The sequence below is a fragment of the Carcharhinus amblyrhynchos genome, chromosome 15 (genome assembly GCF_965287045.1).
Source record: "Carcharhinus amblyrhynchos chromosome 15, sCarAmb.v2.hapA, whole genome shotgun sequence".
In the NCBI taxonomy this organism is placed as follows: Eukaryota; Metazoa; Chordata; class Chondrichthyes; order Carcharhiniformes; family Carcharhinidae; genus Carcharhinus; species Carcharhinus amblyrhynchos.
Window position 1 is genome coordinate 57,601,100 of NC_137338.1, and position 26,469 is coordinate 57,627,568.

The window sequence follows — 26,469 nt, forward strand, 5'->3', positions numbered from 1 at the left end:
TACTAGTGCTATAGGTGAATTTAAGAACAAATCACGAAGTATGCAAACAGATGGGTTTTTGGCACTACATATACATTCACCCACCATTTATATGTGTAGGTTATCTGAACATTGTATTTTCAAACTCAACTAAAGAGTCCTTTGAGGTACTTATAACACCTGCCAGTTGATCACCTCCCTTGGCATACCATTTGAATTGACAAATTCACTGCTACTGTTTGAGTCCATTTTTTTTATTTTAGCAGTTTTACATTTATTGACTTCTATTTCACTTTGTTGAAAGCCTCAAAAAATCTTTGTTGAGGTTGTAATATTAGTCCATCCAGATACAGAAACTATGATTTGATCGTAATAATAATGTCCGTTGAAAACAAACCAACTACTTGTTGTTTTGATCTTCACATTGTTTAGTATATGATTTGTCTTACTGAATATTTGTATGCTTGTAGGTTTATGGGCATGCACTTTATTATTTAATCTTATGCTGCTTTTGTTAATTAGCCTTCATTTGTTTAGACACAGTCCTGATATGTCATTGTGTTCTTATGTACAACTTTATTACACTACCATCCAAGGGTAATTATCCCAAATAAATCTGATTGTTGTGAAGTTCTGGTTGATGTTGTTTAATTTATTTAATTCTGAACTACATTGCTTTAATTGCAAAAGTTGTATATTGTGTATGTTAGGGAAAAGACACATTTTGCATGTTTAAAATCTGAGCTGCCAGATGCGATGTACAACCAGCATCATATATTTAGTTCTAATTGCAAGCTCATTCCTATTCTTAGCTTGAGGCAATTCCAGCCTTTTTTTTTTAGGTAAATGTAAATATTAATCAAAAAGAGTAGTTTACTAACAGATGGTTGACATTTGAGATTGTTTTAAGAATCAGGCCTTTCTGGAATCTACTCCATCTTTTGATTATCATGTTCTCTAACTTGTGTCTTGAACAAGAGTTATAAATAAAGGAAGAAACATTTCCATGATTTCTGACAGTTTAATACATTGGTTGTAAAGTCCAATTTATGTTTCTTCAGTAATGTTTTTGATGTTACTCTAGCAAACATTTGGGTGGGGGGGGGTGGGTGGTGGTGGGGGTGTGGGGCAGGGTCGATTTCCCCCCCCAAAAAAATCAGTATTGAATTTGCGTGAAAACTGGATTACACCCTGCTTTTTTTCCAAAGGGCTTCTCAAAACGAATTTCCCACACTCTGGTGCAACACCCCCCCCCCCCCCGCCCCTCCCCACCTCACAAAACCAACACCCCAATCACAGGCCTCCCTCCCTCTGTGACCAAGCCCAGCTGCAGAGCAGCAGTGGGACCCACCCCACCCCACCTCACCAATCCCTGCCCCACCTAGCCTCACCTCCTTGACACAGCCCAGTGTCTGGTGAGTGGTGCCGAGGTGCCTCTTGGCATTGTCACTTTGCCCCTTGGACTGTGCCAGGGGGCCAGGCTGGCATTGCCAAGCTGGCAGTGCCCAGCAGGCACCCCCTGACCTCCTGAGTGGCATCCAAGCCCCCCTTCACTCCAGTGGGATCATGCTGACAGCTGCCTGCTAGTGAGGAGCTGTTGTAAACCCCACTTCAGTGAAACACTCCTAACGGGGTGGGAGGAGAGACTAGCAGGCCTGGAGACTTAAGTCCCAGTCCCTCTAATAATATGTTAATGCTCATTTTAATAATTTATTCAGTTTTGCACCTATTTCTAGCACTGAGCTGACGATGCCAGAAATCTGGCGGCTGATGATGCACAGAGGCCGGGGCACCCAGCGGAAGCCCACTGCACGGCCTCCACTTGAGTCTCCTGGGAGAATTGTCTGATTGATGTTTGGTTGTGATTTGTTGAATTGCTGCCATCAGTTATAAGAATGTAGGATTTCACCAGTCCTTATGCCTTTTAAAAGATTGATAAAGATCAGCCTCTACACCTGTAACAGTTTAATTTCAATACTTCAGGAGAACAAGGAGTCTTGATTCCACCATTTACAATTCCATGTAGCTTGTTATTTTTCAAAGAATTTAGGAGCTATTGATGAAAATAGTAGATTTTCAATTACTTGTAACGATGTTCATTTGTATATTGATCCATTTTATTTTTTAGACTTTTAAAATGTTCCTTCTGAAGTAAACTTTGGAAATTAATGGACTTTGTGTGATGGAAATTGAAATGTTTTATATTTGTGTCACTAATACAATGTGGTAGTATCATACTTGTCAACCACCTCAATCTAATTTGCTGTTTTTAATAAACAATGATTGTGGTTGCCAATCATTTTATATTGTAGCACCATTGTTATGCTCCTGTATATTTTTGAATGATATCTTTGAAAGTGACTTTGAATAATTATACACAAAATGCGATTAAAATTAATAAATTCTAGGACAATATTGCAATAGTTGCTTTGAAGTTTGACAATTATGTTGCACAACTGGGAAGGGCTAATGACACAAGACTCTTTTTGTGAAAAGCACACTCTGAAATAAAGGCCACGATTTATATTAGAATGTTAATTTTGGCATCACCTGGTATTTTGAATTGAGCCTGTGCTGCTTTTCAAAATAAAAATTCGAGGACCTGATTCACTTTAAACCTTACACTCGTCAGCTTTTCGGATTCCGTTTTTCTGTGCTTAGTATGTACACCATGGTGAATACGTATTTCTATATTGCAAAAATTTTATTTCTTCAAATATTGCTATATTGTGGTGTTTTTAAGCTTTTGATTTTAGTGGGTCAGTCCTTTCCCTAAATACACTTTTAACCCTTTCACTGACAAATTAATTAGAATTTCATTTTGAAAAAGTGGATTTGTGCTGTTGAATGGGTTAATGGCTTTATTTTTGGTTTGTAAGCTTTATTTTTGAGTTCTTTTTTTTTGTTGCCCTTTGTTTTTACCTGTCTTTATCCTCCTGTCTCCAGCTGGGATAGATGGGCAGCAGAAGATCATGTACTTCGTGACACGGATGAAAATCGCAGATTACAGCGTAAATTGGCCAAGAAAGCTGTGGCTCGCATGTAAGAATAATTTACGTGATGTAAGCATCATTACATACCCCAAAGTATTTACAAAATAATAATTATATAAAATGCTTGGCAGCTTGGTCAGATAAATGCATAAACCTTTTATCTGAAATCTGGCAAGAAAGACATTCTTCAGGACTGATGAACTGAAGTTTGAGAAACAAATGAGTTGTGTTTATTTTCAATACAATATGCTGCCAGGGCATAGCTAATGCACAAATGGAATGGGGTCCCAATAGGAACAGGTTTAAAAGGTGAGTAAACATTCTCTTGTAGTGGCTGGAGTCAAAGTGCAAAGTCACAACAGGAGTCTTCCAAAATGTTCAATGTGAGTTGCCTTCATGCAAAGAATGCTGTGATTGACTGTGAAGTACCTTTTGTGTCCCAAATAAGAGTAAAATTGCAGAAATCGCAAGCAGTGCAATGTCGGGCAGGAACTCCACAAAGGTCCATTGATTGAAGTTGCCTCAGAGCTTCCTATCTGCAGTGTTGTGAAAGGAGTACCATGGACCACTTGCAACTTACCCAATTTAAAATCAAATCCAGCAACACATGTACAAGTGTTCACTTCATTTCTGTAGTTTTCTTTGTGCTGGTACTGAAGTGTTCCTAGCTGGATTAAGAATAAATAGGTTCAATGAAACTTAAATTGTGAAAACTATTGAATAATACTACTGGCCGGTTGGTAAATAAATAAATATCAAAGCAAAATGGTATATGCAGTTTAAGGGTTTAAAAGTTACTTTCATTATTATATGTATACTGATTAAATTTTTTACTGTTTTCTTAAACTTTTGAAGTGACAATTTCAGTAGCTGAACATTTTTATTACTTCACATCTGTGTATTTCATGTCTTGGGACAGTGTGGATCAGTGTTGTAACAAATATATTTTTTGGAAATTATTCAAACTCTTATCTCGTGGAATAAATTCACAAAGGATTGATTGGTTTCATACTAACTCTCATGTGATTAGGAAAAACAAAGGGAAAAAGAAGCGTCGTTGTCGGCTACCAGGTGTTGACTCGGTGCTAAAAAGTCTTCCTGTGGATGAAAAGGAAGAGAAGGATGAAAACTGTGAGTATTTTTAATGTATCACAGAGAAACTATGGTGCTGAGGAAGGCTATCGTCTTATTGGTTTGATCTTGATAGAAACTGCAACCCAATCAGTCCCATTTCTGTGCTGTATGTCCTTAGGCCTGTACGGTTATTTAGCTCAAGCACCCATCAAATCTCTTATTATCAACGCTTCTGCCACCCCCTTGGATAGTGAATTCCAGGTTATTACCACTCATTGTTAAAAAAACTGTTCCTCACATTCCCCTGTACCACTTGCCCAAAACCTTAAACCTTTTTCCTCGGATGGAGAAAGCTAGCACGAGGGGGCAAAGCTTTAAATTAAGGGGTGGTAGTTATAGGACGGATGTCAGGGGTAGGATCTTTACCCAGAGGGTGGTGAGGGATTGGAATGCCCTGCCGGCTGCAGTTGTAAATGCACCTAGTTTGGGGGCGTTTTAAGAGATCCGTGGATAGGTTTATGGATGGTAAGGGTTTGGTTTAGGTTAGAGGGTCATTGTTTTTTAACTGGTCGGCGCAACATCGTGGGCCGAAGGGCCTGTTCTGCGCTGTAATGTTCTATGTTCTATGTGTCCCGTAATGCATGTACCAATCAGCGAATGGAAACAGCTTTTCTTTGACTACCTTCTCTAAACCTGCAATAAGCTTCTACACCTCTGTTAAATCTCCCTTCAATCTTCTTTGTTCCAAGGGAATGACCTGGCAAATCCATCTGCACCTGTTCTCATCCTTTCAAAAATGCGATGACTAAATTGGATACAATACTCTATTATGGCCTTACCAAAGCTTTGAATGTTTTCCTGTTTTTTACTCAATATCTCGTAATAAGGCCCAAAATTCCATCATTGCAAACTTGCTTTTGTACTCAGTATCTTTTTTCAAAAATTCATTAATGGGGTATGGGTGTTGCTGGCTGAGCCAGCATTTGTTGCCCATACCTAATTGCTCTTGAATGTAAAGACATTTAAGAGTAAATCACATTGCTGTGGTCTGGAGTCACATGGAGGCCAAACCAGTGAGGATGACAGATTTCCTTCCCTATAGGTCAGTACTGAATCAGATGGTTTTTATGACAGTCAAAAATGGTTTCATGGTCATCATTGGATTTTCAATTCCAGACTTTAATTGAATTAAAATTTCACCATCTACTTTGGTATGATTCAAACGTAGGTCCCCAGGGCATTATCCTGGGTCTCTAGTCCAGTGGCCATTACTACTATCCTAGTGACGTTGTATATCTCTCTCTCTCTCTCTCTCTCTTCTCCTCCTCCTCCTTCCGCGCCCCCCCCCCCATATGATCTGGTAAAATTAAGCTGCTAACCTGCTGTTTACTCAGCATCTCTAGTTGTGAAGCCCAAGATCCCATATACTTTGCTAACTACTCTCTCATTATGTCTGCTGACCTTCAAAGATGTGAACCTCCATGTTCTTCTATCATTGTACTCTTTTTGGAACTGTATCATTTAGACTATATTGCCCTTTCCATTCCTTCTGCCAAAGTTCATCACCTCACGTCTCTCTGTGTTAAATTTTATTTGCCACTTGTCTGCTTATTCTGATGGCCTCCTTATCTCTGTCTTTTTGCAGTCGAATGGAATCATGCTCACTATCAACCACAACTCCCAAGTTTGGTATCATCAGCAAATTTTGAAATTTTACTCTTGTAGGATCCAAGACATTCATACATAGCAAAGTAAGGTAGTGTCCCAGCCCCTTGGCAATAGACAGACTGCTGTCACCCTCCAGTTCAAACAATAGCCGACAAGCTCATGGAGTGTATTTGGGATAATTTTTTAGTAGTATGTTCTAATGTAAGCTAGGGAGCAGGCTTTTCTAGCCCCACTAACTTGCAATAAAATGGATTAATCAATATCCTCAAAGCAAAGGAGCCCCTGAATGACAGCGATCATCGTATTTCATGTTCAGTTTGAAAGTGAAAAAAGTGGGTCTAAGACTAGTGTTTTAAACCTAACTAAATTTAATTATAACTGTATGAAGGCAGAGTTGGCCAAAATGAACTGGGGGATTAGGTTAAAGATAAGACAATAGAATTGCAATAACAGACATTTGAGGAGATACTGAATAGTTCTCAGTAAAGATTTATCCCCGTGAGAATGGAAAAACTCTTTTTTGAAATGGATGCATCATCTGTGGCTGAATAAGGAAGTTAAGGATAATATGAAGTTGGGGGAAAAAAAACTACAAGCCTGTGAACATTAGTGGTAGGTCAGATGATTGGACAGATTTTAAGGACCAGCAAAGACTGACGTTAAAAAAGGGGGAAAATTAGAGTACGAGAAAAAAGTTGGCTAGAAACATAAAATCAAATAAAACTAAAGACTGACCCTAAGGAATGCCTCTTCATTTTGAAAAAGGGGTTGTGGCTTTACTTGAATTACACTTGTCATTTGGTCTCCTGACGCTTAGTCACTGCATCCCTGCTAAAGCTCACACTGGAAGATGCAACAGTTCCAGTGTAAAATGAAACAAGTGGGCTTAGGTTGCATGCCAGGTGAATTCTTCAATGAGAACCAGACCAAGTACAATGGCCCAGATCAGCCATTTAGCAACAGAGAGGGTGCATTCACTAGCTACTGCAATTTAATCGGCGCACTTAAGTCAGTGGTGGATGCATCTGGGCCATTGCACTTGGTCTGGTTCTCATGAAGAATTCCATACCCACTTGCTTCATCATACTTTCTACTTGCCAAGCCACCTAAGGAGCCCTGATTCTGGTTACCTTGCTAGCTTAAACCTGAAACAAAACTTTTTAAAAGATCACTGATTGTTCCATTACAATTTTGCCTGTCAATTCCTTGGGTGGATCCCCCATTCATCACATTGAATGTAGAAGGTGGTTAGATTCAAAGTTCTAATTTAGATTATTCTTTGTTCTTCTCCATTGATAATCTAAATCTTATGACACTTAATCAAGTGTTCCCCAACAGATACATAGTTCACTTTTCTCACTGATTTCCAGCACCAGATCCAGCAATACCTCCTTCCAAGTTGGACCCAGAACACGCTAGTCTAGGAAGTTCTGCTGAACACATTCAGAAATTTCCCTTTCTTACCCATTTAATATTCTGAGAACCCTATGCATAAAAGTAATTTCTTTAAACTGTCCCTTGTGCTTTTGATGATGAAAAGGTGTTTGAAGTTTATAGGTTAGCACCTAAACAAGTCTGCAGAAGCCATGAGTCACGTGAAGTAAAAAGATCCAGCTATCTGAAAAGTAGGCATTTATTTTTACAGTCTGACATCTTTGGTCTAACTGTATGGCTGGGAACATGCTTGAAACTGCTCCTGCTTCATTGATGTGTAGCAGAGATCCAGTTTACATGCATGAGTAGAGCTTCTGGCAAAGTAACGCTGACAGATCTGAAGCAACTGCAAAGAATTTCCTTGGCTTATCAAGCAGCATTGTTTCTTCCTTTTAAAACTCCACTTTACAATCCTTACATGAACAACATACATGGCACAGATTTTTGTCCCAAAGTTGCCAGTATTGAGACACTGAACATGTAATGTCAGCTTTTATATTTTTCTGCCGCTAGTATTCTTTCTTAGTTTTTGCATGATTAATTTGGAGAAAGGTATTAGAAATAGATATTGTCCTATAACTATTACAGTGCTTGTGTAGCCTTTTGAGATTATCTAATCTATGTCGCAATACCATCATGTGCTAAACAGTTCCATGATTGTAAAGTAAGCTTATATCATCTTGTAAATTAGTGAAGATAAATGTAAATTAATCATGAAAAGATTTATGAAATCTTGATAAAGCAAGCCATTGCTTCTTAAACTCTCAAACTAAATTGGGAGATTGGACTAACCAACGGTACCATTTAAATCATTTGCGGAATTCTATGAAGAAAATTCTAAGCGGTGAACGGGTGAGAAAACGGGAGAGTTTCAGACTTAATTTTTTGGAAGAGTTTGAAAATGTAGGTTTATAGCAATTAGTGCATAGAAAGAGGCAGGATGCAAATCTTGCCAGCAATGTAAGGAGGGGGGGCGGGAGTGGAGGCTCAGCTCAACCGAGAAGCCTGCTGCTGAGCTGTAGGGGTGCCATTGCACTGTTGCCCCGATTTCCCAGTACACTGGGAGATTTGCTGCCATCCCCTCCCTGTCGATTGAATCCTTGAAGAGTTTCCTCCCAGCCTGGCTAATGGCCCCTCCCCCAACCCTGGCAGAATTCCCTCTCCCCTTCCCACCCCCACCCTGTCATAGGTCATAATTCCATCCTACTCTGGCTCCAGGACTGCCAGACTGGCACTGCCCCATTGGTGCTGCCTGCCCCTGCCCCTGCCCCTGCCCCTGCCCCTGATCATCTAGGAGCTTCACTGGCCTCTGATTTCCCCCTGGTGAGACCATCATGCCTGGTTCCTGCTAGTAGTGACCGTACATGAGAACATAAGAAATAGGAGCAGGAGTAGGCCAGCTAGCCCTTCGAGCCTGCCCCGCCATTCAATAAGATCATGGCTGATCTGTCGTGGCTCAGTTCCACATTCCTGCCCTCTCCCCATAACCCTTAATCCCCTCTCTTATCAAAAACCCATCAACCCGCGTCTTAAAAATATTTAGCGAGGTAGCCTCCACCACTTCAACGGGCAGAGAATTCCAGAGATTCACCACCCTTTGAGTGAAGAAGTTCTTCCTCAACTCCGTTCTAAACCGCCCCCCCCTTTATCTTGAGGCTGTGCCCCCTAGTCCTACTATCCTTTCTGAGTGGGAAGAGTCTCTCCACCTCTATCCTATCCATCCCATTCATCATCTTATACGTCTCAATGAGATCTCCCCTCATTCTTCTAAACTCTAACGAGTACAAGCCTAGTTTATTCAGCCTCTCCTCATAGCTCAACCCCCTCAACTCCGGCATCAGCCTAGTAAACCTCCTCTGCACTCCCTTCAAGGCCAAAATATCCTTGCGTAAGTACGGCGCCCAAAACTGCACACAGTACTCCAGCTGTGGCCTCACCAATGCCCTATACAGCCGCAGCAAGACCTCCCTACTTTTATATTCAATCCCCCTCGCTATGAAGGCCAGCATCCCATTCGCCTTCCTGACCACCTGCTGCACCTGCAAGCTGGGTTTTTGCGACTCGTGCACAAGGACCCCGAGGTCCGTCTGCACCGTTGCCTGCTGCAGTTTTTCGCCACGTAATAATCCTTCCTACCATTCTTCCTACCAAAGTGGACCACCTCGCACTTGCCAACATTAAATTCCATTTGCCAGTTCCTGGCCCATTCGCCCAGCCTATCTAGATCCTTCTGTAGACTCTCCACGCCCTCCGCGCAATTTGCCGTTCCACCAATCTTGGTGTCATCAGCAAATTTCGACACCATACACTCGGTTCCCTCCTCCAGATCATCTATATAAATGGTAAATAGCTGAGGCCCCAGCACCGACCCCTGGGGCACCCCACTAGTCACCAACCGCCAATCCAAATAGCACCCATTGACCCCCACTCTCTGCCTCCTATTTGACAACCAATCCTCTATCCACGCTAACACCCTACCCTCAACTCCATGTCCCCTGACCTTCTGCAGTAACCTCTTGTGAGGTACCTTTGAGGTACACCTGTGTCAATTATGTCATTGTTCACTTTGGCCGGAAGAATTAAAGGAAGTGCTACTTGAATGGAATTTAACCATAGAATGCAGAGATCTAGGTGTTATTGTGCATGAGACGCAAGTTTGCATGCATGTGTAGCATATAATCAAGCAGATTAATGGAATGCTATCCTTTTATTATGGGACGAATTGAAAATTAAAGTAAGGATGTTAAGTTTCACTTATATAGGGCATTGGGGAGACTGGCATCTCGAATATAAAGTGCAGTTTTGGTCTCCATATTTAAGGAAGGATATAAATGTGTTAGAGGCCACGCAAAGGACGTTTAGTAGATTGATACCTGGAGTGATTGAGTTGAATGACAGGCTTTAGGGGCCAAGTGGTCTACTTCTCCTGTTTCGTATGTAAATCCGTGTGGGATTTCTACTGGTGCTTTGGGATCAGAAATCCACAACTGTTCAAAGAAAATCTATATGAATGATATTTTCATGTGGAATGGTCCTAAGCGTTTGTTGCAGTCATGTAGAGGTCCTAGAGTTTCATGTTATAGATTTAAAAATTGGAATCTTGTGCCCCAATTACAAACCTTTAATACTGACCCTTGTTTTAAAATTATGAACAAAACACAGATGAGGTAGTCTGGTACAAAATGCTGTTGGTGCTTTTGTGTCCAAAATTGTTTTGACATTACAAGAAGAAACACACATTTCTTCCCTCTCTCTCTTCTCTTTCCCCCCACCCCCCCCAAAGCAACCTGCAAAATGTCATATTTATCCGAAAATGTGAGAGGGAAAAAGTCCAGGCGATATACAAACAAGGAACAAGAGTAGGCCGTTCAGCCCTTTGAGCTTGCGCTGCCATTTAATAAAATCATGGTTGTAAGCACAAATCTGCAACGTGCCTATCCTTGATAACCTATCACCCCTTTGCTTACCAAGAATCAGCCATCCCAGCCCTAAAAATATTCAAAGATTCTGCTTCCACTGCCTTATCAGGAAGAGTTGCAAAGACTTAAGACTCTCTGAGAAAACAATTCTCCTGACATTTTCTGACATAGTTTTGCAAAAATTTATCATGCAAAATTTACATATTCTGCCTTTATCTAAGTATTTCTGTTTTAAAATCCATATAGCAAACGGATTAAAAATCACAGAATCATGGAATTAATGCAGCACAGAAAGAGGCCAGTTGGCCCATTGTGTCTGTACCGGCTCTCCAAACGAGCAACATGACTGAGTGCCACTCCCCTGTCTTTTCCCTGTACCCCTTCACATTGTTTCTATTCAAGTAATCATCTAGTGAATATACCATATAGGTACTGACTTGTGCAAGGAGAATACAAAAGAATGGGCCGAATGCCTCTGTATGTTATTATAATTTATAGTGTGCTCTTTGCATTAGGTTATGGCAAACAATGTGCTTTTTAATGTTAATATACTGTATTACGTTGAATAAATTACGCTGCTAGCATTATTTTGTTTCTGGTGAATGGAAGGAGTGAAGAGATTACTGCCTAACTCTTAATTACTTTGTTTCGACAAAAATGGGTATATTGGTGCAAGTAAAGAAAAGTATAGATGGCTTTGTATTTTTAGGTTTAAAAAGATTTGACCGAGTTGATGTTGTAGTCAGCATTTAATCTCCTTCAAAAATATCAATGAAGCTATTTTTGTTTCAATTGTGTTCGTTCAGTTCCTGAATAGAGAGCTTGCTCACGATTTAAGTGTCATTTAACTTCAGTGGTGTTTACTCCTGAAAGTTCATTTTGTATATACTGATTATGGATCATCATCCTGAACAGTTGTGTTACCTTTATTTATTATTTCTTCATAAATGTAAGATATAGGAGCAGAGGTAGGTGGGGAAAGCTCTTAAAAAGCAACGTTGAAAACATTGTAAATAGTGCTTCTTTGTTAGATTTTAGAATTTAAAGTTCTGTTACTCCTGAGATTGTGAATGAATCATATTTTCAGCAGTAATATTAAGAACCTTTTCCCTTTTCCCTTTTTGAAGCTTTAAGTGCTTCTTCTAATGATGAGGTGGATGATGATGATGACGAAGACAACGATATAGATGGTACAGATGAAGAATCATTAGAGTGTGAAGATGACAGTGAACCAGAAGAGATAATTGAAATGGTAAATAAAACAGAAAATGTTGTAAAGCAGGTCAGGCACCACATGTCAAGAGAGAAAATTTCACAGAATCACAGAATTGTTTTGGCACAGAAGGAGGCCATTTGACCCATTGTGTCTATACCAGCTCTCCGAATGAGGAAATTGCTTAGTGCTATTGCCCTCCCTTCTCCCTCAGGTCAATGATTTTTCATCAGAACTGGCCGAGAAATGGTAAATTTTCTTTTGGCTGAAAACACCCTGTTTGAAAATGCTTGATTATCTTCAAGCAAGATTGATGCCAATTAAATGCTTTCTGTGTGCATGATAGCTCCTGACAACCATCTACTCCAATAAGACAAATTGCCAAAATGAAAATATATTTTCTGTAAATTTTCTCAAAATTACAAATATATTTCTCTATATGCAGTTGGTACACCTCATTTCTATATCCATCATTAGTCTCAAATTTGAAGTTTAAGTAAATGCAACCAAATTAATTATCCCAAACCTTCCCAGGATAATTTGCCAAATCCACTATAATTTCTCTTGTTCGTGGATTGGTTTATTTTAGCTGCTCCCACAGAAGATGACGCAGCATATTAAGAATTGATAGATTTTCTTTTGTTTAAAACAGTTAAACTTAAAATTCCTTACATGCAACCACTACCTCTCACTCACTATCACAAGCAGCAGAGCAGCAAATGTATAATTCCTTTAATGCAGTAAAATGTCCCAAGGTGGTTCACAGGAGCATTATGAAACAAAATATGACACTGAGCCACATAAGTATTGGGATTGATGTTTGCTTGGCTGAGGTGGTAGGATTGAAGTTGCGGGGTGGGGGACACTCTTCCCAAGAGACATACTGTTCCTAAACTGATGTGGTAGGTGTTGTACACCGGCTACTTGCTGAAATGTGGCATTCAATCAGTGAAGTCCCTTGAAGGTAACTGGCAAGCCTCTAGGCTGTCAATGAAATCATGGCGAACTCCCAGCTGCAGCATTGGTAGACAATGGAGCCAGAAGCTCCAAACTATTTGGAAGGCGCCACTTCGAATATTGACAGCAACCACTGGGGGTTTGGGGGCTTTCCCCGGTGTCTCTGAAGGCCCTAATCTTGTTGGCTCTCACCAACAATAATTTGTGGTTAGTAATTGGGAATGGAAGTGCCCTCATACCTCCCTTTCCATTTCAGTAGCACCTACTTCTGAGTGTGAGATTGCTAATCTGTTGTGCTGGGTAGTCTCCTATTGACCCTCTAGACCAGGAGCCTGTTCATCGACCTCAATTGGACAAATCTCATGGAGACAACCAGCTAATTTGCATCTCCCTCAAAATTGCTCTCTGAATCCCCCTGCTGGCACTTGTAGGACTCACATTTCATCCCAAATTTTGAAGGATTTGGACCTGAGGCAAGTTAGAACATAAGAACGTAAGAAATAGGAGCAGGAGTAGGCCATTTAGCCCTTCGAGCCTGCCCCGCCATTCAGTAAGATCATGGCTGATCTGTCGTGTCTCAGTTCCACATCCCCGCCCTCTCCCCATAACCCTTAATCCCCCCGCTTATCAAAAACCCATCAACCCGCGTCTTAAAAATATTTAGCGAGGCAGCCTCCACCACCTCAATGGGCAGAGAATTCCAGAGATTCACCACCCTTTGAGTGAAGAAGTTCCTCCTCAACTCCGTTCTAAACCGCACCCCCCTTTATCTTGAGGCTGTGCCCCCTAGTCCTACTGTCCTTTCTGAGCGGGAACAGCCTCTCCACCTCTATCCTATCCATCCCATTCATCATCTTATATGTCTCAATGAGATCTCCCCTCATTCTTCTAAACTCTAACGAGTACAAGCCTGGTTTATTCAGCCTCTCCTCATAGCTCAACCCCCTCAACTCCGGTATCAGCCTAGTAAACCTCCTCTGCACTCCCTTCAAGGCCAAAATATCCTTGCGTAAGTACGGCGACCAAAACTGCACACAGTACTCCAGCTGCGGCCTCACCAATGCCCTATACAGCCGTAGCAAGACCTCCCTACTTTTATATTCAATCCCCCTCGCTATGAAGGCCAGCATCCCATTCGCCTTCCTGACCACCTGCTGCACCTGCAGGCTGGGTTTTTGCGACTCATGCACAAGGACCCCGAGGTCCCTCTGCACCGTCAAGTTAGTGATCTGTGTAGTGATTATAGTACTAGATTGATAATAAATTCAGCCTTGTCGATGACATGCACATTCTAAGAACAAATAAAACTAAAATAAAACCAAAAAAATTGAAATGTAAATGGTTGAGAAGGTGTTATTTATATCTTAAACGTCTGGTGACTGTGTGTTACACCTAACCTTCCTGTTGTGCAAGATGACATCACAGCAATGCTGATTCAGAGGCTTAGAAACAGTTCTTAATATGGATGCAAAACTGATCTGAACTTCAATATCAATAATTTGAAAGCATAATACAAAGGAAAAGTGCATGGTAGAACATAAGATTTTAAATATACAAGAAAAGGACAACTACCTACCAGTGTTTGTTTCTAAATTACATTTTTTTTTACAATCTCTCCTTTTTCCAGGAACACACCAGTTTGTTTCTTGATGTCATTTATGTTATCTGTTTCACTGGTTTTCCCTTGTAATTTATTCCTCAACTCTAATGTCCATTGACTAAGAGAAATGTTATTCTTTTCAAATTATCAATGTTTGAGCTTCTCTTTCCTTCCATTTGTAAGGTCTGTGTATGATCTTAAGAATTTTAATTTAGATTGCCTTGATTAGTTGCCTTTTCTCTCAAGAAAATGAGTCATATACTTCATTTTAGCTCACAGTTTAAACTTTGATCTCCAGAATAATCTTGACTTCTGTACCTGCACAAGGCCGAGAATATTCTAGCAAATTAGCTGTCTAGCACTACATAGTGCTGCAGTCAAGGTCTGACAAACATACTATCCAACATCATATAGTCTCAGTGTAATTTATGTTTGCTGAGGCAGAATACCCTCATTTGTATGTTCATAGCACTGTGTTGATTTATTTTAGAACTTATTTGCTGAAAACACATTTCTTTCCTAGTTTGCACTCTCGTATTGTTTCGTTTAAGACATCACCTCTCTTATGGTTCCTTATTGCCTATTAAGATCCCCGTAGAGACAGATAGTCTTTAAAGACATGTGAATTTCCCAGTAAGACAAAGAGTCGAATGATGGGATTCATATTTTAAGACTTTTACTGTAACATACTAAACACTGCTTAGTGGGCAACTACCATTGATCACGACGTATAAGTCAACCCTTTCTTTGGTAATAAAACATCATGCTTTTGCATATACTCGGCACATACATTGACCCACCCTTTCTGTTGTGGAAGGCTATACATGCGTGAGTAGTCAGCCTTGATATTCCACCCCCAGAAATGCATATTATACTGTAAGTCACCACATGGGATCATACTGGCTATACGCACTATGTTGTGAAGATGATGAGTGGGAGCTGAAGACACATCCATACAGCAGCCTGTGCGTAGCATGGTGATTGATGAGTGAAAATAGGTTCTCCAGTAAAAAGAACGAGAAATGAAGCTGCTTTCAAGCTAAAAGCCATAATGTTTGCTAACTTGTCAATAACTGCTGCCATGCAGGAATTTGGTGTTAATGAAAACTGGTGCAAGAATGGAAGAAGGAATCTGCCCAGAAGAAGAAGCCCCAAGACCAAATGTGCCATTGAAGCAGAGACTAACCTCTGGTCTGATCTTGAGAAGCATGTATTAGAATAGGTCCTTGATCATTGGAATGGTTATCCTGTCACGAGAAATAGCAGGCAAAATGTCCTAGTTTTAGCGGCGGGAACTTGACTTTGGATCATCCCTTCCCATCGCCGGCAACATTGTCAGGTTCACACCTATGAGGCTGCATTGGTGGGGTGGAGGGAAGTTTATTGCGGTTCTGATCAGAGCACCCTTTAAAGATGTCACCCCAATCTGAGCAGCTGGTTTTGCCAATGTATTTAAGCCCCAGCCCCTTGTGTGATGATATGAATCATGCCCCCTTGGCTTTTTTTCTGGCAGTGAGTGATAGAACCTACAAGTTTTCTCACCAGAAGCAGCACGCTGCTATTTTTTGCTAAGGTTTCATCCATAATGTGTAAAAATGCACTTTAATGGGCCAAATTAAACCGTAAGTCCAGCAAAGATTTTCGGCCAAAAGCTTTATGGAATGAAAATGTCTAATTTTGTAGCAGAGGACTAAGATTTCTCAGAGACTGCCAAAATGACCAGTTTCCAGCAATTCTTCATCAGTGACAAAAACGTGAGGACTCCATTAACTCACTTGGCAATATGCCCCTGAATTTCAGTATGCCCAGCGACCAAACAGAAACAGAAAGATTTGAAACCATTTTAATGAAAATGAGAAGACATAAGAAGAAAAGATTCACAGTGATACTAGCCTGCATGGAAGGAAGAAAATTAAAGCCTTTGGTAATTTATACATGGTAATGTTGGATATTAAGTTTCCTGCAAGAGTTTAGGTATGTGCCTATGATGAGGATTGGGTGAATAAGGATGGAATGAGGTCATTGATAAATAATGTGTAAAATAGGTATCCAGATGGCACATGTAAAGAATGTCGCTTATTAGCGTGAGATATGTTCAGACCTCATAGAACCAATGAGACCAAGAGGTGTCTGCAAAGAAATAACATCACATTGTAGTTATACCAGGGAATCTAATGTCCTTAGTTCAGTTTTTGGGTATGCGCCTCAGCAATCCATTCAAAGAACTTGTTTGTGTCAAATGGAATAGGTAGATGGTTAATAAAGGAAAAACCATCTCAAAGAACGGACATATGCATGCTACCCCACTTGATGTTTGTGGGGTTTCATTATCAAATCATTGTTATTTGCAGACCAAGTGTCACCAGATCATTCAAAAATCCAATTCCGTGGATGCGATGAAGATGATTTGTTGTGGAGGGATGATTCTTAAAGTGAAAATGCTACACCTAATCCAAAGTGGAATTCTTATTATGACTCATTGTCAAAGTAACTCTTTATGTTGGATGCTGAAGAGAATGAATTTGGTGGTTTGGTTGTAGTAAAAGGTATCTTTATACAATTCTTCATTCAGCAAACCATGATGCACCAATTTAGTATGAATTACCAGATTTTTTTCCACATTTCTAAATCGCTACCAGGCAACCCCAATTAGCAGTTCATATTTTAAACTTGGGTATGAGTTGATGTCTGTTTTTGGGAGGACCTTTGGAGGATTCAAAGTTTGACTTCTATGCCGTGATCTGTGGTAATATATTAAAATACAGAAAAGGTGTTCCTTAATTTCATAACAAAACCGAAAAGCACATGTTATGTTTCGACATTATACTACACTCTCGAGAAAAATGTAGACTTATGTTTAAAATTCCATGCTTCCTCTGGCTTGCACAAGGTCTCTTCTCCCTGTCCTACCAGGGTGAATTTACGAATGTCTTCCTAAATAAAGTTCCTTTCACTCAATCTGCTGAGCATAATTGACTTAAGGATGAATTCCCAGGCAACTTCCTTGGTTGTTAACTCTGCACAATCATTTTAACTTGGAACAGGAGTTTCATCTCATCAGTGTCCTGTTTGGTTAACCCAAAGGCCTTGCTTCCTTTTTATCTGGCTTTTGATCTTCCCCCAAATTTCCATTCTAAACTGTCTTTGAAGTAATGGGCTTTATTAGGGCCAGCTGCCTTCTCCATTGTGTCCAGGTGTTGAAACTTGAACTTGACTTTTAATAAACTTCTGTTTGAGCTTCTCTCTCCATAACAAGCAGGTCACACAGGTTTGTCACCAGGCAGACTTAGTACGAGGTCACATAGACTTGTCTCCAGACAATTTCCATAGGAAGTCCCATTCCCTCTCCAAACTACTCAACTTTATGATCATAAAATAAAAGCAAAATACTGCGGATGTTGGAATCCAAAATAAAAATGGAAAATCTCAGCAGGACTGACAGCGTCTCCGAGGAGAGAATAGAGCCAGAGTTTTGAGTCTGGATGACCCTTCATCAGAGTTCTGTTTGGTTCTGTTCTCTCCCCACAGATGCTTTCAGACCTGCTGAGATTTTCCTGCATTTTTTGTTTCTGCTACTCAACCTTGCCTTAAATTACAGGAAGCAGTTTTAAACTTAAGCCTGCATCTGTAACACTATGCTAATTACTTTAAATTTATCCATAAAGATTTGCATTTGTTATTGCTCTTGCATTTAGATTTTCCATCAATAAACTTTCTATAAAGTGTTACAAATGTACAAAATTGATGATGGGAAAAGCCCATCAACCCTCCCCCTCAACATTACTATTGCTGGGCCATCATGACTGAACACTTCCCACCCCAGCAGGCATATCAACACCAGGAAAAAGCAAAAAAAAAGTATTTAACAACGATAGTTAGTATCTTGTGTTTAACTGCTCCCAGATGATCAATTTTCTTCATAATCTAGAAGGATGATCAAGAGACTTGCTCTAAAAAGGAAATGGAAGAGAAAAGCATAAACATAGAAATTCCAGAAATTCTGAAGAAGAAACTTGAGGATGATTGCTATTATATCAACAAAAGAAAGAAGGTATAAATTCTGTTCACTATTAAAGAGCTTTTTTTTAAGGGTTTTCATCTGTTAAGCATGTTTGCCAATACTGAGAGGACTTGTGCTACAAAAGAAGCTGCTGTAAGCACTTTCTGTGATTAAGCAAACAAAGTGCCTTCTTACAGAAGTTGTCTCCCAATGATCTATGCCAACATATATAGCAGCAAGCTTTTGAATAACAGGGAAATTTTAATATAGTTCATGTCCCAAACCTTTTTAAAAAAAAAGAAAAGAATACTAAATCTGACAGACATTTCTGCAAATCAATCTATATGACCTATGCTTGGTGAAATGTATACTATAATTTACTCAATTTTGTATTACTATGTTTATGTTTAGGATGATGTTAAATGAGCTTCAAGACAATTTAGACAAGTTGAATGAGTGGGCATATTCAAAGAAGATGCAGTATAATGTGGATAAGCATGAAAAACAGAATGGTAGTGTTATTTAAATAGTGATAGATTAGGAAATGTTGATGTACAAAGGAACCTGGTTGCCCTTGTACACCGGTCATGGAAAACAAGCATGTGGATGCAGCAAGCAGTTAGAAAGACAAATGATATGTTGGCCTTGATTGCAAGAGGATTTAAATGCTGGAGCAAGGATGTTTTACTGTAACTGTGCGGGATCCTTGCAGTTTTGCCTTAGAGAGAGTGCAGCAAAAATTCGCCAGGCTGATTCCTGGGAATGAAAAATTGTCATGTGAGGAGAGATTGGGTTGACTAGACTTGTATTCACTGGAATTTGAAACACAAAAATTGTACCAGAACTGGACAGACTGGATACAGGGGTGATGTTTCCTCTAGCTGGGGGATCTAGAATAAGGGGTCACGTTTTCAGGATAAGGAGTAGTCCATTTAGAACTGAGATGAAGAAATATTTCTTCCTAAGGAGTTGGTGAACTTGTGTAATTCTCTACCATAGAGGTTATGGAGGGGAAGTCACTGAATATATTTAAGAAGGAAATAGATTTCTAGACATGAAAGGAGTCAAGGGGTATGGGGAGAGAGCAAGAATTTCATATTGAGATCGAGGAACAGCCATGATCACATGATCTTATTAAATAGAAGAGCAGCTTATGGGGTCAAATAGCTTGCTTTTATTTTCTATGTTATCACATTGTGCATTCCTTAACATCAAAATTGGATATGAACCCTGGCACGTAAACCTTCTATAGGCTACTGTGTTCAACAGCCATGTAACGTGCTCTGTGTTTCTTTCGGTCATGTAGACTAAAAATCTGGCTAAATATGACCTTTGTCACACTGTGGAGCATCTCAAATTGCCTCATAATTCATTACTTATTAATTGCATTGAGCTGATGTGAAGGCAAGTATAGCACCCATTCTATTAAATGTCCCTCAAACAGTAAACAAAATCACCAGTTAATGCTGTTTTTTGCTAATAATGAAACATAATTTTGTCTCATAATGTGCATTGCTAGCAATGACACTAGTACATGAGATAATTAGATGCCTAATTGTTGCAAGCCAGTGAAAGAAAAATTCGCAGTTCTAAGTTGCGACAACCATTACAGTTGTGACGATAACAACCTGAAACTGGTATAATTTTGACTTTGGGTGATGGCGTAATAAGGGTTATAATAGCCCTCTGATACGCTTCTTTCAATTTTCGTTGACTTCATTTTTTCCTACATACTAATTTGGATTCAGCAGTTATCTGAATATTTTAATTGGTTACAGTATTATCGTTTGTTCTTATTACTTAATGATATTTTCAGATTATAAATCTCTTGAATTAGCCTTTAACTACATTTTCAAATGCTTATCGTTTTAAAATCTGCAGTTCAAGGTAAAAAAGAAATGGGTGATTTTTTGTTTCAGTTGGTGAAGCTCCCATGCCAGACGAACATTATTAATATTTTGGAATCGTATGTGAAACATTTCGCAATTAATGCAGCCTTTTCAGCCAATGAAAGATCTCGACATCATCAAAGTAATTCACAGATCCCAATGAATCCTCACTACATTCCACCTGAGAAAAAGTAAGTGTGCCTGACGACTTTTGGCAATAGAAAAGGATGTTGCTCAGCATCAGACAAAAGGTGCTAGTCATTCATTACATTTACCCTCAGACTTTCTTTGGGCTTTTGCATTGGAACTTGCCCTCTCCAGGGGAATGGGGGCCTGTGAAAACAATGCAAAAACCAATCAGAGTGAAGAATGTTTACTGAGACGTGCAGAATCTGAACAGTTTTTAAATTTTGTAGCAATGAATAAAACCTAATAGAATGAGACTTCGTATTTGTAAAAATTAAATTTCAGTGCTAATGAAATGACTTGGTAGTCGTTAAGTCTTATTGAACCATTAAAATTCATTATAGTTGAATGGATAAGTCCTATTGTTTTCTGGCCTGTTTCATGTAAATACTCCAAATTCACTCCCGTCATCTATTTCAAAATTATGTCTTTCTCAAGATATTGTTAGAGTGAAGCTTCTGGAGGAAGACGGCCAGAAAGTGTTGTCCTAGTTTAGTCCTTAGAAATATTATTCAAAGCTGATTCCTTCACCATTATTTTTTACTGCAAAGTTTGGTGCCATCAAATAAACCAGGCAGTACTTGAACAATGAAATACTTTGTCCTTTTTGTTTCTACAGTGTTGAGCTTTGTAAAGAAATGGTGGATGGTTTAAGAATTACGTTTGATTTCACACTACCCATGATTTTGCTCTACCAATATGAACACGCTCAGTTCAAGAAAGTTACTTCATCTAAATTCTTTGTTCCCATCAAGGAAACATTGTCACATGTTCGGTAAGTTGCCTCTTGCCTAAGATTGAGATTATCAAGAGTCATGTAATTGTGGAAACGTAAAATCTGTGCTCTTATTTATTTCAAGGCTGATTTAAATAATTTACATTTGTACCTATATCAAAGTATAATATTTATGGTTAAGTCATATTTCATAGCCCCATATGAAAAATGTATATATACATTACAGAAAAGAAATTTAAATTTTTATCGTATCTTTCATATCATTAATGGCAGTGCACTTCACATCTCATTAATTATTTTTGAGATGTGATCACTATTGTTGACTAATGCAATGGCCAGCAAGATACTAGAAGCAACAAATAAGGTAAAGAACAAATTCATCTAATTAGGTGGTGTAGAATGAGCAATGGATATTTTTTCAGAGATCTTTAAATACTGTTGTGGAATATTTTTGTCCTGAATTGTTCAATGTTTCATCCCAACAATAGTACCTCTGACAACTCACTGTAGCATTACTATACTTGCTTATGTGTTGGAATCAAGAATCATCTGACTTGGATGAGCCAAGATGGCCTTTGTTTTAAGTACTTGTTAAAATTTATTGAATAATAGAACAAGTTTGAGGGACCAAATAGCCTATTTGTGTCCTTATGCTCCTATGATTTTGTCTTTCATCTACCCCTACTTCAGCATTACATTATGTAGCAGGAAGGTTATATATTGTTGGAAAGTATATACTTGCATTTGTGATACTCCAAATAGATGCTTGGATATATCATTATATGCCACTGATGTGGTTGAATTGCTGTTTAAATTGTTTGCATTATTTACACTGCTTCAAAACATTACTTTCTGAACGCCATTATTAATTTCAACAACAGCACTTTATGGCATAAGAAGGTACAGCTCTGCAATTTTTTCGTCATGTCTTTATTATTTTTCCTGAAAGGTTACGCATATTTTGTGACTGGGAGATGCGCTTATGGAATCATTGAATCATTACAGTGCAAGAGGAGGCCATTCAGCCCACCGGTCTTGCACTGACTCTCTGGCAGAGTATCTTTATGATGTGGAGGTGCCGGTGTTGGACTGGGGTGAACACAGTAAGAAGTTTCACAACGCCAGATTAAAGTCCAACAGGTTTATTTGGTAGCAAAAGCCACTAGCTTTCAGGCCTCTGATCCTTCGTCAGGTGAGTGGAGAGTTCTGATCACAAACGAGATGTAAAGACATACACTCAGTTTGCACAATACTGATTAGAATGCCAGTTTTTACAGCTAATCAAGTCTTAAAGGTGCAGCTTGATTAGCTGTAAAAACTGGCATTCTAATCAGTATTCTGTAAACAGAGTGTGTGTCTTTACATCCCGTGTGTGATCAGAACTCTCCACTCACCTGACGAAGGGTCAGAGGCCTGAAAGCTAGTAGCTTTTGCTACCAAATAAACCTGTTAGACTTTAACCTAGTGTTGTGAGACTTCTTACAGAGTACCTTTACCCAGGCCCACCCTTTCCCCATAACCCCACATATTTAACCCACTAATCCCCTAACCTACACATCTTGGGACACTAAGGGGCAATTTAACGTGGCCAATCCACCTAACCTACACATTTTTCAACTGGGGATGAAACCAGAGCACCTGGAGGAAACTCATGCAGACATGGGGAGAACATGCAAACTGCACATAATCACCTAAGGCTGGAATCGAATCCAGGTACCTGGCATTGTGAGGCAGCAGTGCTAAGCCATGCCCCTAATTAAGGAAGATTTTTAAAGCTAAAATGTATTTTAATCTGGGTTACTTCTCTGAATACAGTAAGAAGTCTGACAACACCAGGTTTAAGTCCAACCGATTTATTTGATAGTAAACTCGCAAGCTTTCAGGGTTTGCCCCTTCATCAGGCGAATGGAGAGTTCTGGCCTCAGACAGAGCATATAGCAGCACAGCCAGTTTACAGATTACTGATTAGAATGCGAATGTTTACACCTAACCTGTTATTCAAGTCTTCAAGTGGCTAACAATGTGAGTGGAAGGAGCATTAAGCCCAGGTTAAAGAGATGTGTATTGTCTCCAGACAGTACGGTAAGTGAGGTTTAGCAAACCCAGGCAAGTCAATGACTCGCCTGGGTTTGCTAAACCTCACTTACCGTACTGTCTGGAGACAATACACATCTCTTTAACCTGGGCTTAATGCTTCTTCCACTCACATTGTTGGCCACTTGAAGACTTGAATAACAGGTTAGGTGTAAACATTCGCATTCTAATCAGTAATCTGTAAACTGGCTGTGCTGTTATATGCTCTGTCTGAGGCCAGAACTCTCCATTCGCCTGACGAAGGGACAAACCCCGAAAGCTTGCGAGTTTACTATCAAATAAATCGGTTGGACTTAAACCTGGTGTTGTCAGACTTCTTACTGTGTTTACCCCAGTCCAACGCCGGCATCTCCACATCATGATTACTTCTCTGAATCACAGAATTTACAGAAATGTTACAGTGCAGAAGGAGGCTGTTGGCCTTTTGTACCAGAACATGAGTTAATATTTTGTGATAGTCTTTACAGTCTACTGAAGTAGATGGCCCCAACGTATGGACAACCAAGATTGTGGCTTTAACAAAAGCATCTCTAATTTGAAAATCTATAGTTGTTTATTCTTCATCTTGTCAAAATATTGCATGATAAAATCTTCAACTTTCAAACAAAGATTAATGCATGCATACAGTCCAATACAACATTCATTATTGCCCTTTTAGGAAAACACTGATTTGCTAATTCCACATTCAGCTTCAGAATTGGAGCTTTTAAAAATTTCTATTGAAAACCTCACCTTAAAACATCTTTTAGTTGCAAACTTGTACACAAACTGCTTTGATATACTCACATAAGTGAATAAAGGATTATTAAATATCTTTTGACAGAAATCAATGAACTGGGTAAATGGAACTGATGATAAATGTTCTATCTAATCAAATAGTATTTTGCTCATATAAGTAACTTCTAAGGATATAAATTTTAATGGCTTTTACTACCTTGATGAAATAGATCAATGTTTGGTACTTAGAAAGCAATCTAGTTAGTAAAATTCTATTTGGTGAAGATATATTTTACATGATTGCATCAGTCTTGTACTTCTGCGATAACGCTAAGGAGCCTTGGTGAGTTTCTGCATCTTGTCGATAGCACTGTTGCCACTGTGCTACAGTGGTGAAGGGAGTGAATGTTTATGGATGGGTTGTCCAATGGGCTGTTTTGTTTCAGATGATGTGAAACTTGTTGAGTGTTGTTGGAGCTGAGTTCATCCAGGCAAGTGGAGAGTATTTCATCACACTCCTGACTTGTGCCTTGTAAGGTGGACAGGTTTTGAAGAATCTGGAGGTGAGTTACTCACCATAGGATTCCTAGCTTTTAACCTGCTCTTGCAGCCACAGTGTTTATATAGATAGTCCAGTTCATGTTCTGGACAATGGTAATCCCCAGAACATTGATAATGGGGGATTCAGCAATAGTAATGCAATTGAATGCTAAGGGCTGATGGTTAAATTCCCTCCTTTTGAAGGTCGTCATTGAATGGCTTTTATTTGGTGCAGACCTGCCACTTGTTAGCCTAAGCCTAGATTTTGTCCAGGTCTTGCTGCTTTTGGATGTGGACTCTTCATACCTGAGGAATCATGAATGGTGCCAAACATTGTGTAATCATCAGCAAACATCTCCACTTCTGACTTCATAATGGAAGGAAGATGTTGAAGCAACTGAAGATGATTAGGCCTATGACATAGTCTATAGGAATTCTTGCGGTGATATCCAGGAACTGAGATGATTGGCTTCCAACTGCTACAACCTTTGTGCTAGGTATGACTCCATTTAGCGGAAAGTTTTCCCCTGGTTCTATTTGATATCATTTCAGCATCAGGGCAAAAGTACTTTAAAACCTGCTACTCATCAAAATTTAAAGTGCTATTCGGTGGGAGATTGACTGACTGGGAAATCTCTAGGAAATTGTGACTCAGACACATGGAAAGGCTATTGTCATCCCTGTCCACATTACTTTGATACTCCTCACGAGGATTGTTGTTAACTTTGGGCCTTTTAGTTTTGTGTTTCTGTTTTTAGCATGTCTGACTGTGTAGTAGTAAGTCTATTCATGCTGATATTTACTGAAGGATTGAACTTAAGTGTTTTCTCTGTTTACTCCCTTAGAGCTCAAAAGGAGCATTCACCAAGTCCTCCTCCTCTTCTGAACCCATCAACACCCCAATCCACAGACAGCCAGCCATTGTCAGGAGACCCCGCAACACCAAAGCGACGAAAGATTGATCCTGAATCTGTTCAGTCATTGAGGCGATCTACACGGCATGCATCAGGGTGTGACAGACTGTCTGAAAGCAGTGCCTCCCCCCAGTCAAAGCGTCGGTTTTATGAGTCTGCTGCCCAAATGCCCAGATTACTTCTACACTTGGAGAAAAGTAGGTGTTTAAGACTTTAATTGTAAATTAGTGATAAAATTAATTGATAAAAATTATATTCCAAGTTGCACGTTCTGACATTCTTTTTGAGGTGATCACCTTAGTAATTGTCAAATATTTATTATTGGAGCTAAGTGGTGACATAAAAACTTAATAATGGAAAACTGCTATTTGTTTGATACAATGGTTTAAACTTTCACCTATGCAGTGAAGTAACATTTCAGGTTGGGCCAAGTATACAAGACTTGGTGGAGTTAATTATTAATATCCTGCCAACTCTGGGACCTGAATTTAAATCCAATCCTGCCTGATCAAATGGAAATCTGCCTTGTCTGCTGTAGTGTCCTATAAATTTGGATTGCCTACTTAATTCCAACTGGTCATAGCATTAAACTGTCAATTTCACTCAGATGCCTCGTGAGAAAGGTCAGATCACGTCATCATAATATTTCATTGTGATATGTTCAAGTTAGTTGAAGAGTTCGGTATTCTGATTGCTTGCTAATTGCTGCTCCACAATGACTCCCAGATCCTTTCTGCGTTAGCTATTTCCAAATGATATATTTGTGAAATCAATTTTTCCAACGATGTGTTATACCATAAACATATCTGTACTGAACTTCACCTTTTGACCAAATTGCCCAACTGAAGACTTTATCTTACTCCTTTTGGAGGTTGTTGATAGTTTTGTCCAGTTGAATACCCCTCTCTGTGAAATTGACCAGATAGAAATAGGTTTCTGTATCTTAGCCATTGGTATAAATTAGGTGGAGTAAGAACTCCACCAAACTCTTGGGAAATGCTTACATGGGAAATTTTGCTTGAAGGAAATAATCAATATGTCAAATTCTGTTTTCAT

The 26,469-nt window shown here is 39.4% G+C and overlaps 1 protein-coding gene across 4 annotated transcripts in view; it reads left to right on the forward strand.

Moving 5' to 3' along the window:
- LOC145353338 (MSL complex subunit 3-like) overlaps positions 1–26,469 on the forward strand; it is a 76,524-nt gene that overhangs the window by 16,550 nt on the left and 33,505 nt on the right. For 2 of the 4 annotated variants that reach the window (XR_013888686.1, XM_080203993.1), the window contains exons 3-9: positions 2,926–3,021; positions 4,003–4,103; positions 11,695–11,819; positions 18,266–18,388; positions 20,257–20,417; positions 21,032–21,187; positions 25,345–25,610. Coding sequence is in view for 3 of the 4 variants with exons in the window: in XM_080203993.1 (XP_080060119.1) it covers positions 2,926–3,021; positions 4,003–4,103; positions 11,695–11,819; positions 18,266–18,388; positions 20,257–20,417; positions 21,032–21,187; positions 25,345–25,610 (1,028 nt within the window). In the remaining variant the exon portion in view is untranslated. Of the gene's footprint in view, positions 1–2,925; positions 3,042–4,002; positions 4,104–11,694; positions 11,820–18,265; positions 18,389–20,256; positions 20,418–21,031; positions 21,188–25,344; positions 25,611–26,469 lie in introns of those variants that run through there. The other 2 variants (XM_080203995.1, XM_080203994.1) reach the window with 2 other exon arrangements.